Source organism: Truncatella angustata (assembly GCF_020726525.1).
Source record: "Truncatella angustata strain MPI-SDFR-AT-0073 chromosome Unknown BKA67scaffold_7, whole genome shotgun sequence".
NCBI classification, from domain to species: Eukaryota; Fungi; Ascomycota; class Sordariomycetes; order Amphisphaeriales; family Sporocadaceae; genus Truncatella; species Truncatella angustata.
This window is the reverse complement of record NW_025763387.1, coordinates 1751029-1766442: the sequence shown is the minus strand read 5'-3', so window position 1 is coordinate 1766442 and position 15414 is coordinate 1751029. Positions and strand designations below refer to the sequence as shown.

Below are 15414 nucleotides of genomic sequence, written 5' to 3'. Positions count from 1 at the left end.
AGGCACCCCATGCATTCAATCCCCTGCGTCTTTGCCATTTCACATGATGTTTGTAGAGGTTCAATGACAGTCTCGCGTAATAAAATATTCGTAGTCTTCGCTTACCCGACAATGATGTATTTGCTCGAAAGGTTTCCCAGAGACTGTTGAGGTACGTAACGAATCAATGGCTAGCGGTGAGTCTGAAGTTTGCGATAAGCAAGTCGTGGCATTACTGACTACCTTTGTACAGAGTTGATAATCCACCTCTCGCCGAACTGTACCCCTATATATCTAGTCGCAAACCTCACCTTATTAGCCTCTTCCACGCCCTCTTCCTCTTCCCCGTCCCCGTCCGAAGCCACCGCCACGACCTCCGCCTCTACCGCCACCCCGAAATCCTCCACTACGATTGTTGGCTCTGGGCTCTTCCGGGGGTGGGCCTTGTGCTTTGCGCGCGGCTCTGTCCTCAGGCGTCGCGTCCCATATGTTCTTCAGTCCTAGGAGCTCGCAGAAGGCAGCAGTCTGTGGGCTGGTGTATTCCTCTGGCTGCTCGTTTGCTGACTCAGGATCGCCGGGGTTATGGGGCGGGGCTGTTGTCTCAAAATTCAGCGGTACTGCGAGTTTATCCTTGGCGACAACATTTTCCTCGACCCAGACGCGCTCCTTGTCAATCATTTCGACATAGGCAGCCTCGCCCTCATTGGTCGGTGTCTTCGCATTGCGATCCCCTACACTGAGAAAGTTGTGGAAGACGCGAGTTATTGCTAACCATTCGGGATCATACTGTAGAGAGTGATCTGGTGCCGTTACAGGGTCAACTGATGTAACAGGCTTGATGTACGAGAGCTGGATGAATTTACGTCCAGGCAAGCACTTGTCGAGCGCCAGAAATCGTGTTTCCGTATTGAAGATGGTAGGGGGTACTGGCTGACCCGGTATTCCACGAGGTTTCTCTGCTGGTTTTGCGAAAGAAGCAGGAAGCTGAGCACGCAACTCGTCGGAGATGGCATTTGAATTGCTCACAGATTCTGAATCAGGAAGTGCAGCAGGTGTCTCGTCGTCATCCGCATCGAGATCGATCTCATCCGGATTATCGGCCTTTTTTGATTGTGTTGAGGGAGCAAACTCTTGTGGGGCAAGCTTTGATGCATCATCCGCAATTGTAGATGCAGGAGCCGTTGCTTCGTACTTCTTGATTACCGAGAACTTGCAGTGTAGATGCGCAGAGAACCAATATGCTGGGCGTAATCGGTCCATGACATAGGCCGCTGCTGGGTTACCAAGGGTTCCGTCTTTGCTTTCCTGTCGAAAATCGGGTTTCATCCTCCATAAGGCCTTTTCATCCCCAGACTTTTCAACGGCTCTGGGCCAGTCGTGGCTAAGGCCCACGTCGACCTGCTCACGGAGGAGCAGCAATTTCCGCACATCAAACTCGCGAATATGATAGAAACCCTTAATGTCATCTTGATTGAAAGGTAACCGCTCGATGTGTGGTTTGTTATAGTCAAAGCCCTTCCAAATGCCACTCATGCCAGCTATGCGGATGGGCCCAAAGCGAAGAACATTGGCGAATCCTAGATAATAGATGTTTGGTGCGACCCAGCCACCATAGTAAAGCTCCCATAGATGTGAGCTGGCCTCATGATTGCCTCCAATAAATATTGTAAGGATTGGCGCTGTAACGCGTCCACTGTAGTATTCTGGAAAGTCGCCAAGTTCACGATATTTAGCAGGCACTGACATGACAGTGAGGTCTGCTGCGTTGCGGACTGCTTGGAAGTCACCTCCAATGATCAGGAGGTCAACACCACTCCAGCCTCTGATGCGAGCAGCATTTTGCACTGTCGCATAGATTGAATGCAGAGTTCCATGGCCCTGAGAATAGTCAGTTCAGGTTGTCTTAACATGTTCATTGTTTGATGCGGGCGACAGTGGACAAGGCAGATTTTGCTGGGTGCCGGGGTGGCTTTCTGTTTCAGCAAGTTGAAGAGCGCTAACTTGTGCTATCATAGCACTGTGAGCGCCTAATCTGCCCGTTAAGCTACCATCTGATTGGGGTGCGGATGAAATAACTTACACAGCCTTCGATGGCGACTCTCACACCACCTGTCTCAATAAGGGAGGGATCTTGACTCTGCATGTTGCTGTGCAGAAAGACGGATTAAGCTGACACCTGCTTTCGAGTTCAGCACTACTATTGGTTTATGGGGAATATGTTGTAGTGAAGAGGGAGTCAGACCGGGCTGTCCTCAAAATGATCTGTGCACGCGCTTCTCCAGCTGGTGCAAAGCTTGTTGCCAACTCACAGCTGCCCCTGGAAACTGTCAACGCTTTTGAGGTTTGCTGCTTTCATTTCTTCCTCTTTTTCTCTCTTTCTTTTTCCAACAGTCGGTAGGCCAAACAGTAAAACTGTACAATGCAATTATCATCAGACGCTGAAAACCATATATAATTTCTGTACATTGAGAGATTTTCACATTACTCTACGTGCAGAAGTTCTCCTCTCCGTTGACCCTTTTGCAAGGACAGCAAAAACACACACTTGCATACATATCATTTAGTCCTTGACAGGCGCCTGCGACCCTGATAACTTTGATAAAAAAAAAATTTTCAGGTTCCCTGCGATACCGAATCATGCAACTTCTCCACCTACAGCGATTGGATTGTCGGCAAAGTTCTTTAGGTTGTTCTGTTTGTATCGTTGAGCTGCACCAGCGGCGCTTCATATAGAACTTCCTTGGGGTATACGCCTTTCCCGGGTTCATTCTGGAAAAAAGATCCTGGAAGCTCGAAAGCAGGATCAAGACGCTTGAGATGATTCAAGGTGTCCCTAATCACATCATATCCAAAGTTGTAGTCGAAGAACTCTTCGGGCGTTTCTGTAGGCTTAAAGTTAGCCTCTCATTGGAAGCACTGGCATTTGTGAATATACTGACTAGGGACTTCTTCCAGTGGTATGTATTTTGATGCTTCCATCTGGATCAGCTCCGGCTCGTCCTGTCCAGCGTTGCTAAATACTTGCGCCAAGCTCGCACGGTTGCGTCTGATTTGCTCATATAGCCGAAGTCTTGTCTGGACGTGTTGCTTCTCTGCGCCACAGAAAGCGAGACCAAGAACTACGCTGTCCTCGATACCTTGTGCGCCACCCTGCCCTTGGTCTGCTATTGTTAGATATCTGCGAAGCTTGGTCTGAATGGTTCTACTTACGGGGCAACATCGGGTGGCAAGCATCACCAGCTAGTCCTAGTCTACCTTTCGTCCATGTTGGAAGAGGTTCCCTATAAAGAAGAGCCCATTGCTTGACGTCGGTGGCCTTGTCGATAACGGCTTTGAGCTTCGGGTGTAGATCAGAAAACCTCTCCATCAACGTGGATTTATCAACCGAAGCCTGCCAGTCTAGTATTTTGGTAAGCAATTAGGAAATCAACGACCTTAGAATTAGAACATCAATACCTTCTTCCTTCATCATGCTCAAATCGTCCTGGTGGAATAGACCGATGAAGTTGTGAATCTCGTTACTAACTGTATTAGACTTTCCTCCCAATAATAGCGTCGAACACTTACTTTCGACATGGATACGACACAAGTCGTTTCATATCGCTCACGAAGAACTTCATCTGCCCGTCATCATTCAGATTCCAGAATCGGGTCTCTGGATCTTTCTCGATATCTGCGGCGGATATGAGAAAACGGTAGCAGAAGTTGTACAGGTCTTTCGAAGGCACAGGCTCATTGACCCTGCCCAAAATGGCTTCAACTGCTGTGCTGTGAATACCATCTGCGCCTATCACGACGTCGGATCTAACAATAGACCCGTCGCTCAAGGTGATGGATGGCCCCTCAGTATCCTGTGATGCACTGTCAATCCCTACTCACCCAGTGATGAATTTATAAGTTGAGATGCATACATATCCAACCACCTTGGACTTCAAATGGATAGTCGCTGGTAAGCCCACCCCATCGCTTCCCATGGCCAACCTCTTCAGTTCATCATGGAAATCGACCCTGTGCACAAAGAACCACGGAGCCCCGTAAGCATGTGGGATCGACGACTCCGTAGTTCCGACGTGGAACTTCTCGAGCGTGCTCGCTTTGGCACGGAAACTCGCCTTTACCTTGACCATCTTCGCTCGAGTAGGATCCAGCCCCCATGCCAGCAGGGCACGAGTTGCGTTGGGCGGGATGTGCATCGCAGCACCGACCTCGTTGTTCAATGCCGACCGCTCGTATATATGGACGACGTGGCCGGCCCGGCGGAGGGCAAGTGCGGTCGCGAGGCCCGCTATGCCCCCGCCCACAATCGTTACACGCAACGGGTCTTGGACCGGCATGGCGAGTATACGTTTGCTTGATGTGTCACGGAACTATTGTTCTCCTCGAGCAGCCGTCTACAAAACGCGCGGGGATGTTCATGTACTGTGACGACTTAGGCACGATTGGGTTATTTGGGCGATAGGCAACATGAACAAGTGGGAGTGGCACGATGCGGTGGAAGTAGCAGGTCAGTCCGAGCCAAGATCGGTCTTTTTCGGCGCGCAATCCGGCAACCTCACGAGAATGGACACGTACACAAAACACAATTACCCCTGCTGCGGATGCGGTAATGCGAGGAGTTTCACTCATAGATAGAGTCGGAATGGAGAGCGGAACGTTGGATGTGGATACGGTAAGTAACCCCGAGTGACCCCAACGGACGACCGTCGCCCAGATCTTCAGGGGCCATGGTGGTAAGTCGCAGATCATCACGTAAAACTTCAACGTATAGCGTTAGCGTCAGGCATAACTACAACTTCAACGTGTATAGACATGTAGCATAGCAGCGCCTATATTTCGGTCTGTTGCCCTTTTTCATCGGGGTATGTAACATCGCAGACTCAAACCAGAATTCCATGGTAACGCGTCGGCCCGCTAGTGGTTGATGGTAGACGATCGAGTGGTTGTTCGGCGCCATTAATTATATGTCGAGATGAATAATGCTTGTGATGTCGATAGTGTTTGTAAGAGGCAAATAAGACTATTTATTCAGACACATCATTTCGAGAGGTGCTTTTACGCCTTAGCTGGTTTCTCCAGCCGAGTTTCTGGAATTAGCACAAACGTTGAACATCCAAACGCCATTGATTAATCACCCAAATCTACCCAGGTATCTATGCTCTGAAACTCATGCTCATACTTCTTCGTCGTGCCACCCGGTAAACGTGGTAATCATGAAGTGCCGTTGGCAATGGCGTCCTGGTGATCCTGCTCATATCCCTCAGTCTTCATGTCTTTCAGGCCAAGGTCCTCTTCCTCCTCATCAGTTCTCTGGTAGTCCTCAGTAGTCATTTGAGGATCTTCCTGGTCGGGATCCACCAATTTCTGTACGTAACTCGATGCAAGAGGATCTGTCAGCACGATAGTGAATTTCCTGTCGCCTGCAATGGCAGCGTCCAACCCCTCAAAGAACTCGGTCCACCTTGTCTTCTCGGGCGAAGCCAAAGAATCACCACCATCTCCTGTCTGGAAGATTTGATTGTGTAAGTCGTTTCGAACTTGGGTGAGAAGACCTTCGACAGTGGTAAAGCGGCCACCGAGAGTACCAGGGTTCACCTGCAGACTGAGCTCCGGGCATTCAAGGGCGCAGCTCTCGCTCTTGAGAATATCACGTGCCAAGTCAATGTTTGATTCAACCTTCAAGGTGATCTTCTTTCCCAAGGCAGGGATCTCTCCTCCGGTCTTGACGTCGTTGGATCGGTAGCCGCACTCGTCGCACACAGTCGACATGAGAACGACGGACTTGAAGTGAGGAATATCGACCATCTTCATGTTTGTCGTGCAAGGGTGCATGCAGCCAGGACATGTGGCAGGGAAGGCGTATACCTGGTCGGGGATGATGTCCTCTTCAGGGGTTGTCTGGGTAGCATCAATGACGGATTCGACGTGCCCAAGACCGAGAGCTTCGTTTTGGTCAGGTGTCCGGATGTAGTCTCGCTTAGCCCACTTTCCAACGCCGTCTTTCATATCAGGAGAGATCCATGAGTTGCCGGCGGGATCATCCATGGAGACTCTGAAAGGAAACGATTCTCCCAGAAGCATCGATCGCCCCTTAGCAATAATCTCTGCCACCTTGGGATAGATTTCGGGCAGCTGCTCCTTACGCGCCTCTTGTCCGAGGTCGAGGTCGTCAATGATGGTCCTGAGAAGGCCCTCTACGTTTGTAAGCTGGCCGCGACCGGCGGGCACCTCGACGTCGAGCTCGATGAACTTGACGACCGCCGAATCGGACTTGACAACCGTACGTTGGAAGTCGTCGTTACTGGTGAGGCGGAGTTCGTATCGCGCACCCTTGGGTTGGATGATACCGGCTGATTGGATCTCGGAGTTAGAGAAACCGCACTTGTCGCAAGAGAAAGACATGACGATGACTTCGCGGAAGTAGGGAATCATAGTGAGCATCATTCTGGTGGTGCCCTGTGAGTTGAAGCGGAATATCAGTACTGCCTTCTGTTCACACCGCAACCGTCCTGGGTTCTGAGGGAGGAAGACATACATTCTCGTGGCAGTTCATGCACAACGACTCGATTTGTTCGACGGCCTTGGGCTCATCATCCTGGCCGCCATCATCGTTTGCGTTGCCGAGCAGGTTAGCCTTTTTGCCGATGGATTCGAAAAACTCAGGGGCAGATGCGCCCTCTATGGAAACGTTGTTCTCGGGAGCGGACATGTCTGTGAAAGTTCTCTTCATTGAGGTTGTCGCAGAAGAAAGCGGCGTGTTTGGTGGTTATTATAAATCTTATCACCTTTTGCTTGAACCTGACCTATGCTAAAAAATTTGGAGGGGCAAATGGAGGGGTCAAATTTGGGCCAGTCAGCCAGCTGGGCTGAACGCATTAACCGCAGCGGGGTTGTCACTTATTGGCTTATGACATCGTCGCTGCAGTCTCAGTCTGGTCCTGGCGCTGGCGCTGGCACGATCGGGTGGGCGGTTAGAATAGTTTGTTCCAGAATATTCTCGCGACTAGTCTAATCAAAACTTGAGCTTGGGCGCTGATTTATCATATGGATCGTGTTATTGATGCCGCGGGAACCGGACGTCCATGTGGCCATTTTTTGGACTATAGCCGTTGGATTTGCATCATGTTCTCTTCTTCTGAGCGCAGTCGGTCTGAGTCATTCCCGATAGCCTACTTCTTCATGAAATCCGTTAGGCTCAAACCGAGGCCTGACTTGGTCGTCGAGGCTTGGGATTGCTGGAGTAGCGCCTGAAGCCCTTGCTTTCGATTCTTGGCTCTCTTCTTGCTGTTTGCATTCACCGATGCCTTGGCCGGCTCTGGCGCAGAAATCAGGGGTGGAGGGCGAACAGCTGGTGACGGTGGTCCGGCCTGGTTCCGACTTCTCAGGCGACGAGCATTCTGTTTAAGTTTGTTACGACTGCGACTGACACTAGGCGGTGACAGGAAGCTAATATTGGTATATTGCCCACAGTTTCCACATGTCAAGACTTTGTGCTTCGTGGTTTCCGATGGCCGGGGCTGCTTTTTGGCACCCTTTCGGTTGTTGTGCTTGCGAGATGCCTTCTCGCCTTCTAGTTTGATGAGGCTGCCTCGGCCAGGAATCATAATGTGCCCACATGAGCCACATACATGCTGTCGCTGAGTCTCTGACTGCTCTAGGTTGTTGTGGAACATCAAGGCATTGCGCTGGGACATAAGGTGTGCCGATGTCTCTGGAGCTACTTGCGCAAGTAGATGAGCAGCATCAGTCATAAAGCTGAGACTCGCTGTGAGAGTCTCATTAGCAGCCATTTTGAATGTGCATAGAAGACAGTTGCCAGCACTACATTCATGCGAGCTGAACGACACGTGCAGGTCAAGACAAATATAATACCACAATTAGCAGCACTAATCAACAAAGTGAATGAACTCTCGGGGTTCTAAGTAATTTTCGCATTACTGGTCCGTGCTCATATCCACAAAGTTAACCTAAAAGAATCAACGATCTTAACCATTGAACCCTTTCGAGGGACAATTTGATGAGTCGCCAGGATTTTCCCCATCATCTGGAAAATAGGGGACTAGTTAGTTCAGAGCCTTTCTTCAGGACCAAGAAAATCATGAGCTGGGAAACAAAGTATGTCCTTGACTGCGACAAACGTTTTGTGTCAATGTACAGAGTACGACAAGCCAAGACTTCAACATAACTCTGCTTGAGCGACCATGCGACCTTGGCAGTTCTACAACTGCCATGATCCCAACTTTCCAGCGTAGAAGAACCCTGCGGTGACGTTACGACTGCTAGCAGTAAAGCGCTATCCTGCATGGAGACATGAGGCTGAATGCCAAGTCTTGCGAGCATTCCAGCTCACCTGCTACTCCTACATTTCCCGTAATCTTTGGAGTAAGCTTGGTAAAACTTTGAAGGTCAGAAGACTTACCATGAAAAATCTTAATGAAGCATGAGGAGCTGCGCATAGTGCCATATCAATTATCATGGGTATATATCATCCATAACCTCTCCATTTCGACCGATGACAGTCGCTACTACGTATGTGGCTCCATACGACACGGCAGCTATTCATCTATTTTATTTTTATTTTTATAGCTATCATCTGCCTCCGTGCGAGCCACTAACCTTGAGTATGGGTGTCAGCTTATGTCTCAGCTACCAGTGGCTTCACTGGACGCGACCCAGTGGTCCACCTTCCGGTTTACCTGATGGCATTGAGCGAACTTTTGTGTCAACGCCTGGTGGACGGATTGAGTTGCTCTCCGCGAAGCCCTTGAAACCTACATTGACAACTCCCGTATTTTTTGCCCATGGTGGCATGGGTTCTGCATGGGTTTGGATTCCATATATGAGTTATCTCAAAGAGCATGGCGTCACCTCATACGCTGTGTCGACACGCGGTCATGGCGAAAGCTGGCATCCGACTTTCTTTCGCATGTTATACGCCACGACCAAGCGCATGCTTAGCGACGATCTGGTGGCGGGAATTAAAGCAGTGGAGGAGAAAGAGGGTAGCGAAGTGGTTCTCGTTGGACATTCCAGTGGCGGTGGTTTGAGTCAATTCATCGTCAACCAAGGCGATGTCAAGGTCAAGGCTCTTGGTCTACTCGACGCGTAAGCGAGTTTCGGATTTACTTTCTACTATTCCCAGCATGTCCGTGAAGCGTATACTGCCTCCTAAAGGTATTGAGTTCTCTATGAATGCTTCACAATACTCCCGAAGACCCCTCTCCCAAAGAAAAACCCCCCATCATGAAGAAGCTATCACTGACTCCAAGTGCTGTAGTGTGCCAGGTACAGGATCGTAAGTATTATCTAGACCTCATCTGCTCGACGGTATATTGACCAGACCCAGGTATCGCGTCTACTACAACTGGGCATGCTTTGATCCGTGGTTCACCATCCGCTTGATATTTCATGGCTGGCATCCCAATTCCCCCCTTTCGCATCCTTCCCTCACAAGGCAGGCCTTTTTTAGCGATGAGTTGCCAGTGACAGAGCTCGTCGAATTCCAACGTCACTGCAATCGCTATGAGAGCTTTCTTTGGCCTCTCGGCATGTTGTACCCGTTCATCGATGCCAAGAGGGTTCTCATTAATATTATAAACTGGAGAAACGGTGGTGACAGAATCTTTATTATGGCCGGCGCAGCTGATAAGTTGATGACGGGCGAAGTGCAAAGGAAAGCGGCTCAAACATACCGCGAAGCTTTTACGAACATGGTGAACGAAAAGAAGATTGATGTCACAGTAAAGGAAATTAAGAAGCTGGAAGGTGAAGGAGAAATGGATGATTCTGGCCACGGTGTAACCCTTGCTTTCGTACCAGGCGCAGGGCACCACGTGCAGAACGATGTTCAATGGAGAGTCGGGGCCAAGAAGATGCTAACTTTCTTGCAGCAGCTCTAGTATTCGACGGAGACAGAAAACAAGCAGTCTTGACTCATCCTCAACTGATCCTCAACTTATCCTCAACTCATCCTCAACCCAAGAATCACAGATTGCAAACTCCAATTCAGACCTTAGGCGTACAATAATCTAATTATAAACAGCACAACTCAATCAAGTCCCCTCAAGAACCATTACAGTCTTTACCAGTAAGAAGGCGCGCAAAGCGCTTGTTGAGGACATTTCTGAATATCCAAACTATTAGCAGCACTAGTGCTCACTATGTATTCATGCCTCGGTTATCAACTTGGCGTTACCGCTTACCTAGATAAGGTACCACTAATATTCAGCGCCTACCGATATTTCTCTCAAATACTCGACAAAGATCGGTTTGCCATGTTCTATATTCAAGCTTCTTATTGGATTGCGGGATTCTACCAACAAGGTGTGCACCGTGGCATTGGTATAACCAAGATCCTGCTTAAATATCCACAGTTGGGTATAGTGTACAGTTTTCAATTGCCTATTTTCATGACGACAGTGTTTCGTTGATGTCACTTTTTGTTAGGTTATATTTATGCTCTCAAGATGTGCGAAACTCTAGCTGCTCTTGACCACGAAGGCGCTCCGCCCCTGCTAAAAATCCGTCTTCCACTTCCTCACCGACTGGACTGCTTCCTAAAACTTTGGATATTCAAATTTCTTGTATTCATCGTTTTCGCAGTCGATAGATTGCTACATCCAGCACCGCCGTCCCTACGTCCTACTCTCATAAAGCGCTATCCATGTCGTCCAGCTCTCCACACTCGGGTTTTCTACCCACCAGTCTATAAATCAGGGGCCTTGTTGCCGTTGTACCTAAATATCCATGGCGGCGGGTTTGCACTCTGCGACCCCCAGCACGATGACGAGTTCTGCGTCATGTGGGCAAAGCGTACCGGTATGCTGGTCGTTTCCCTCGACTACTCCAAAGCGCCGCTACATCCCTTTCCCGTCGCAGTCTTCGACGTAGGTGCTCTTGCTGGCGCTGTTATTGCCGATGCCAGTCTACCCATCGATAAGACTAGAGTCTCAATGGGAGGATTCAGCGCAGGCGGCAATCTTGCCCTCTGTGCGAGCCAACTGGCGGGACTGAAGGGCACTATCAAGGCCGCGTTGACATTCTACCCAATCGTGGATTGGAGCCATACTCAACAAGAGAAACTAGACGGACGACCTTATACGGACGGGCCGAAAGACTCGCTGGAGGCTTCCAGCTACTGGTTTGACTGGGCATATGTCTCGTCTGGCCAGAATCGTCGCGACCCTTTGCTTAGTCCGTGCTATGCGAGGGGAGAGGATCTTCCACCTTGGATTTACGTCATCGGAGCGGAGTGGGACATGTTGAGGCTGGAGAGTCAGGAGATGATTCACAATCTTGCGGGGCTCGGTACAAAGAATAACGACGAAGATTTTGAACAAGGTCGGTACAAATGGACACTAGCTAGGGGGTGCTCTCATGGGTTCACTCATCACTTTGGGCAGAAGCCGGAGAATAAAAGGAAGAGGATGGAGAAGTGCGAGCCCATCTACGAACAGGCCAGTGCGTGGTTGGCGAAAGCGTTAGAATCGAGAACACCATCAGCATGTCGATGAGAAGACAAGAATTACTTGCTAGTTCTTGTACAATTAATTGCACTGCGTAGTGTCACTTCCATGTGCGTCATAAGCTTGCGTTATGGAGTGAAACGGACGGTCCTGAATTGCGCAGTATGTACTTCACGATGTATAGTGCGTAAGTTTGGATCAAGAAGCAGCTTATCTCCTACTGCAAGTCTTGAACGTCAATTAACACATGGCTCAGAAGAAGCTAAACGAAAAAGGGGCGGGGGAATACCACCGTTTTTGTTGTTGGGGAGGATGTGTAAAATGCTCATATACCCTCTAACCAAGTCCGAAACCCACAACCATGTGACGGAGATGGAGATTGACGGATGATAAGAACCTCCACAGGGGTTCTAAAAGCCATCATATTGTCCTTCATAAGATTTTGTGGTATGCCTTTAGACTTTCTCGACGATCTTCCGATTCAAGCAAAACCAAGCGCCATGTCGGTAAACAACAGTTCACAGAACCAGCCCATCAGTTCTAAGTACCAAGAGTGGCTGACAACGGAATATGAATTTTGGCACGACCACAAAGTGAAAGAGCCTGTACCTGAAAATGGCGGACCACGGCATTTCCCTCTTTCCGATTATAAGCAGGAGGAGATGGACTTAATGGAGTATGATTTCGCTTCGCCCAGCGATATTCCTCAGGCTACCTGTGGTATTTGCCGGGACTTTCGGCCTAAATCCACATTCACCTGCCTCCCATGCGGACATAGATTCTACTACAAATGTCTGAAAAAGTGGCTCAATGACCCCCATTTCAATAAACTCTGCCCAATGTGTCGGAGAATAGGGCCTGAATATGCCTGCGGCCATGATATTCATGGTCAAATAAGAGCTGGCAACATGATCACGGCCGATTCGGTGAAGGGTAAATGTTACGAGGCGTGCCCGGGTAAATTCAATATCAATGATATTAACAGATGGATCAACCAAGAACGGCAGCCGCCAATACAAATTGTGTTGTGGCTCGCCGGGGAAGCAAGGCATCCACCAGAAGTGCTTGAGTGGGCTCGACAATCGACGAATGGTATAAACAACATCAGGCTGCTGAAGGATAACGAGGAGCCTAACGAGGAAAAGTTCATCGTGTGGTTCGTGGAGGAAATCATGGAAGTGGCTATTAAGCCTATCTGGCCTGTTTGGCTGGTTGAAGCAGGCAATTTACGGTCCTTGGGGTTCGTCCGAAGGAACCACCGTGCTACCCAGGGGCTCGTTAGGCATTTCGAACATATATACCCAGCACGTGCGGGGGCATATCCTGGACTGAAGGGACGGGAATGGATCCGACGGGATATCGACAAGGGGAACCACATAGCAAGAGGGGAGATTCTAGTAGGGCCTCTCATGAATCCCTCCATGTGGGCTGTGCGACGGTTGCACATCGTAGACCTAAGACGCGAAATGGTCGCATACGGAGAAGCGACGAACCACAAAGCAGCAGATTGCGCGGCAGAGAAGCTCATCAAAAGAGCGCAGCAACTGGGATCAGTTGTTATGGATCAAGAATCAAACTACCTGCGGCGCCTAGCTGAGAACGAGAGCATGGCACCACGAATATTGGATGACGAAAAAACCACTGGCTCCAATGATACCGCCGCTTTACTGCCAATGTTACAATCGGATATCGAACAAGCCGAGAAGGACAGAGAAGCGTGTTGGAAGGAGTATAGTTCTGCTTTTAAAAAGATGTTGTGTCTTGAAAAAGAATTGGACCAGCATAGGGGCAAGTACCATCCCTCGCGGCTCATGGCACCCAGAAATGCGTACCTAGACCCTATCATGACCGAAAGGGCCTTGGTGTTTCGTGAGACTGCAGATGACACCCTAGACAAGATTATCAAAGAGATTGACTGCTGGCTCGACGCTATAGAAGAACACTATCCAAAGCTGTTATCAATGATTCGGACAAACTAGGATGATGCGATTTGACGGCCCAGCTTCAAGATGTTTCGCATATGACCGGGCGTCGGTTGATAAGGAATTATTCACGTTGATGAAGAGCAGTGAGTCTTTAACAAGCCATGTCAATCTGGACGATTAGAACGTTTGTAATAGTTTGCATGAGCATCTGAGGTTTATCCGAAAGGGTTCAGGTACATGTACCAATGTCTTGGAATTACCAGCGTACAAATATGTCCTTCGGTCACAATATAGAAATATGAACCTAGCCAGAATTTATATCATGTAACGTTTTACACTGGAGTACCGAAGTCCGATGGTAAATTTTCCTCCTCCTCATTATCGTACTTAGGCATCAAGTTTCTGGTACTCCGGCCACCTGAAATTGTCGTGTTGGCTTTCGACATCAGGGAACTTGTTAGCCAACCACCTAAATCCTGCAGCTTTAGACAGTGCCCATCCTATGCTTTGGTATAACCATCGCGTCCATGCCGCCTCAGGATGCGCGATGCCCGGAACAAAAAATGGAATTTTCTGCGAATCTGCAACAAACGGACGAAGTTTGGTTTCGTAAGTCTGGAGTGCCTTCGCGGGAGATTCACCTTCTCCGAGACTGCTCAGTTCGCCTGCAAGCACATAGGCCCCGATCATAGCTAATGACGTTCCCATCCCGGTGAGCGGCGACGGTGCATATGCTGTATCTCCCAGGCAGACGACACGTCCGTTCGACCATCTGGACATCTGTATTTGTTCGATGACATGGAAGTAGAAGTCGGGTGCCTGATCTATAGCGTCTAGGAGTCTCTGCGCTTGCCATCCGGCGTCAGCAAATTCCCCTTTCAAGAGCTCTATCTGGGAGAGTCTGCCGCTCTTGGATGCGGCCAGCCAAACATTCTCCTGGGCATCATTACGGGGCATACGGGTAAACATTGCTCTGATGCTGCCATGGGGGTCAGGCCGAAGGCTAATCGTCCTGGATTCAAGCCCCAAAAAGATGTTCCACCAGTCATTGTCACTGGGTATGCGTGGGATCGTATAGTAGGCGCTGTACATGCCCAAATGGACAATGTGAACATCCGCCGAATGGAAGCACTGCTTCCGCAGCTTAGACCATTGACCGTCCGCAGCGACTATGAGATCAAACTCGCGGACCTCTCCGTTGCTCAATTCGACCTTAGCAGCGGCCTCGTCGTTCGAAAGGACTTCCCTGACGGTGGTACCGAACAAGTAGTTTGCATTCGGATGGCCTTTTGTAGCTTCGTAGAGTAGCATGGCCAAGTCTCCACGAAGTATCTCGAACTCTGATGTGAAACTATTCAAGTAACCCTCCTTGACAGGAAAGCGTGCAAACGGCTGCCCCTTCGAATCAACAAACTGGGTACCCTCTTCTGTCGTATTGAACTGTCGAAGTTGCTCCATAAGCCCCATTTTTCTTATAATGGTGATGGCGTCGCCTTTCAGATCAACATTCTGCCCATGAGGAAGTAAAGACTGGCTCTTCTCGACAATTGTGACGTAAGAACCGGTGTTGGCTAGGAACCAGGCCAGTGTAGACCCAGCAATCCCGGCTCCACTGATTAAGACGCGCATAGTAAAAGATGTTGTAAGATTCAAGCTGGTTGTGAGCATGGAGTAAATATCAGGCTCCAAAGCGATGGATAATTTGATTGTCCTGAACGGTTGTCCATTGTGAATGAGAAACGAGTACGACAGTTGTTAAATAGCACCCAGCTAGCTTGTGATAAGGAAAAGAGACCTCGGGTTCGGATTACAAATTATGGCAGGCAACAACTGTCTTGATTGACCGGACCTGATAGAGAAGTCTGGTAATAAGGATTGGTGTTGATGAAGTCCGAGGTAGACGAGACACGTCCTTCGCAAGCAGGTTGTTGTTAGTGGATCAAGCCACTAGGTTAGGTGAGCTACCTACGGTTTGTACCCTGAGTTCGGGATCTTGCAGCTCGGGCGTCGTCGGCCCCGAGCAAAGCCATGAATCAGAACGCACCATT

The 15414-nt window shown here is 49.3% G+C and overlaps 8 protein-coding genes across 8 annotated transcripts; 3 read left to right on the top strand and 5 right to left on the bottom strand.

Moving 5' to 3' along the window:
• Positions 1–183: 183 nt before the first annotated feature.
• On the bottom strand, positions 184–2190 carry BKA67DRAFT_575860 (lariat debranching enzyme). The gene is made up of 2 exons (XM_046103532.1): positions 2060–2190; positions 184–1857 (listed from the first exon to the last, which is right to left on the bottom strand). Exons 1-2 carry the CDS (start codon positions 2120–2122, stop codon positions 295–297), a joined length of 1626 nt encoding a protein of 541 aa, XP_045955313.1. The 5' UTR covers positions 2123–2190; the 3' UTR covers positions 184–294.
• Positions 2191–2377: 187 nt separating this feature from the next.
• BKA67DRAFT_575858 (salicylate hydroxylase) lies at positions 2378–4693 on the bottom strand. Its single transcript, XM_046103531.1, has 6 exons — positions 3891–4693; positions 3547–3830; positions 3436–3500; positions 3190–3378; positions 2919–3140; positions 2378–2861 (listed from the first exon to the last, which is right to left on the bottom strand). The coding sequence occupies exons 1-6, from the start codon at positions 4311–4313 to the stop codon at positions 2662–2664; spliced, it is 1383 nt and encodes a 460-aa protein (XP_045955312.1). The 5' UTR covers positions 4314–4693; the 3' UTR covers positions 2378–2661.
• Positions 4694–4840: 147 nt separating this feature from the next.
• BKA67DRAFT_575855 (ZPR1 zinc-finger domain-containing protein) lies at positions 4841–6995 on the bottom strand. The gene is made up of 2 exons (XM_046103530.1): positions 6512–6995; positions 4841–6432 (listed from the first exon to the last, which is right to left on the bottom strand). The coding sequence occupies exons 1-2, from the start codon at positions 6704–6706 to the stop codon at positions 5188–5190; spliced, it is 1440 nt and encodes a 479-aa protein (XP_045955311.1). The 5' UTR covers positions 6707–6995; the 3' UTR covers positions 4841–5187.
• Positions 6996–7145: 150 nt separating this feature from the next.
• On the bottom strand, positions 7146–7766 carry BKA67DRAFT_538815 (uncharacterized protein; the record flags this gene model as incomplete). Its single annotated transcript, XM_046100531.1, has 1 exon — positions 7146–7766. The coding sequence occupies one exon, from the start codon at positions 7764–7766 to the stop codon at positions 7146–7148; it is 621 nt and encodes a 206-aa protein (XP_045955310.1).
• An 833-nt stretch (positions 7767–8599) lies between these two features.
• Positions 8600–9875, top strand: BKA67DRAFT_661752 (Alpha/Beta hydrolase protein; the record flags this gene model as incomplete). Its single annotated transcript, XM_046107874.1, has 3 exons — positions 8600–9081; positions 9254–9271; positions 9323–9875. 3 exons carry the CDS (start codon positions 8600–8602, stop codon positions 9873–9875), a joined length of 1053 nt encoding a protein of 350 aa, XP_045955309.1.
• A 283-nt stretch (positions 9876–10158) lies between these two features.
• On the top strand, positions 10159–11595 carry BKA67DRAFT_373026 (alpha/beta hydrolase fold protein). Its single transcript, XM_046096501.1, has one exon. The coding sequence runs from the start codon at positions 10443–10445 to the stop codon at positions 11487–11489; it is 1047 nt and encodes a 348-aa protein (XP_045955308.1). The 5' UTR covers positions 10159–10442; the 3' UTR covers positions 11490–11595.
• A 220-nt stretch (positions 11596–11815) lies between these two features.
• Positions 11816–13550, top strand: BKA67DRAFT_694083 (uncharacterized protein). The gene has a single exon (XM_046109261.1). It carries the CDS (start codon positions 11828–11830, stop codon positions 13418–13420), a length of 1593 nt encoding a protein of 530 aa, XP_045955307.1. The 5' UTR covers positions 11816–11827; the 3' UTR covers positions 13421–13550.
• A 10-nt stretch (positions 13551–13560) lies between these two features.
• BKA67DRAFT_575842 (uncharacterized protein) lies at positions 13561–15282 on the bottom strand. Its single transcript, XM_046103529.1, has one exon. The coding sequence runs from the start codon at positions 15032–15034 to the stop codon at positions 13754–13756; it is 1281 nt and encodes a 426-aa protein (XP_045955306.1). The 5' UTR covers positions 15035–15282; the 3' UTR covers positions 13561–13753.
• Between the last annotated feature and the right edge of the window lie 132 nt (positions 15283–15414).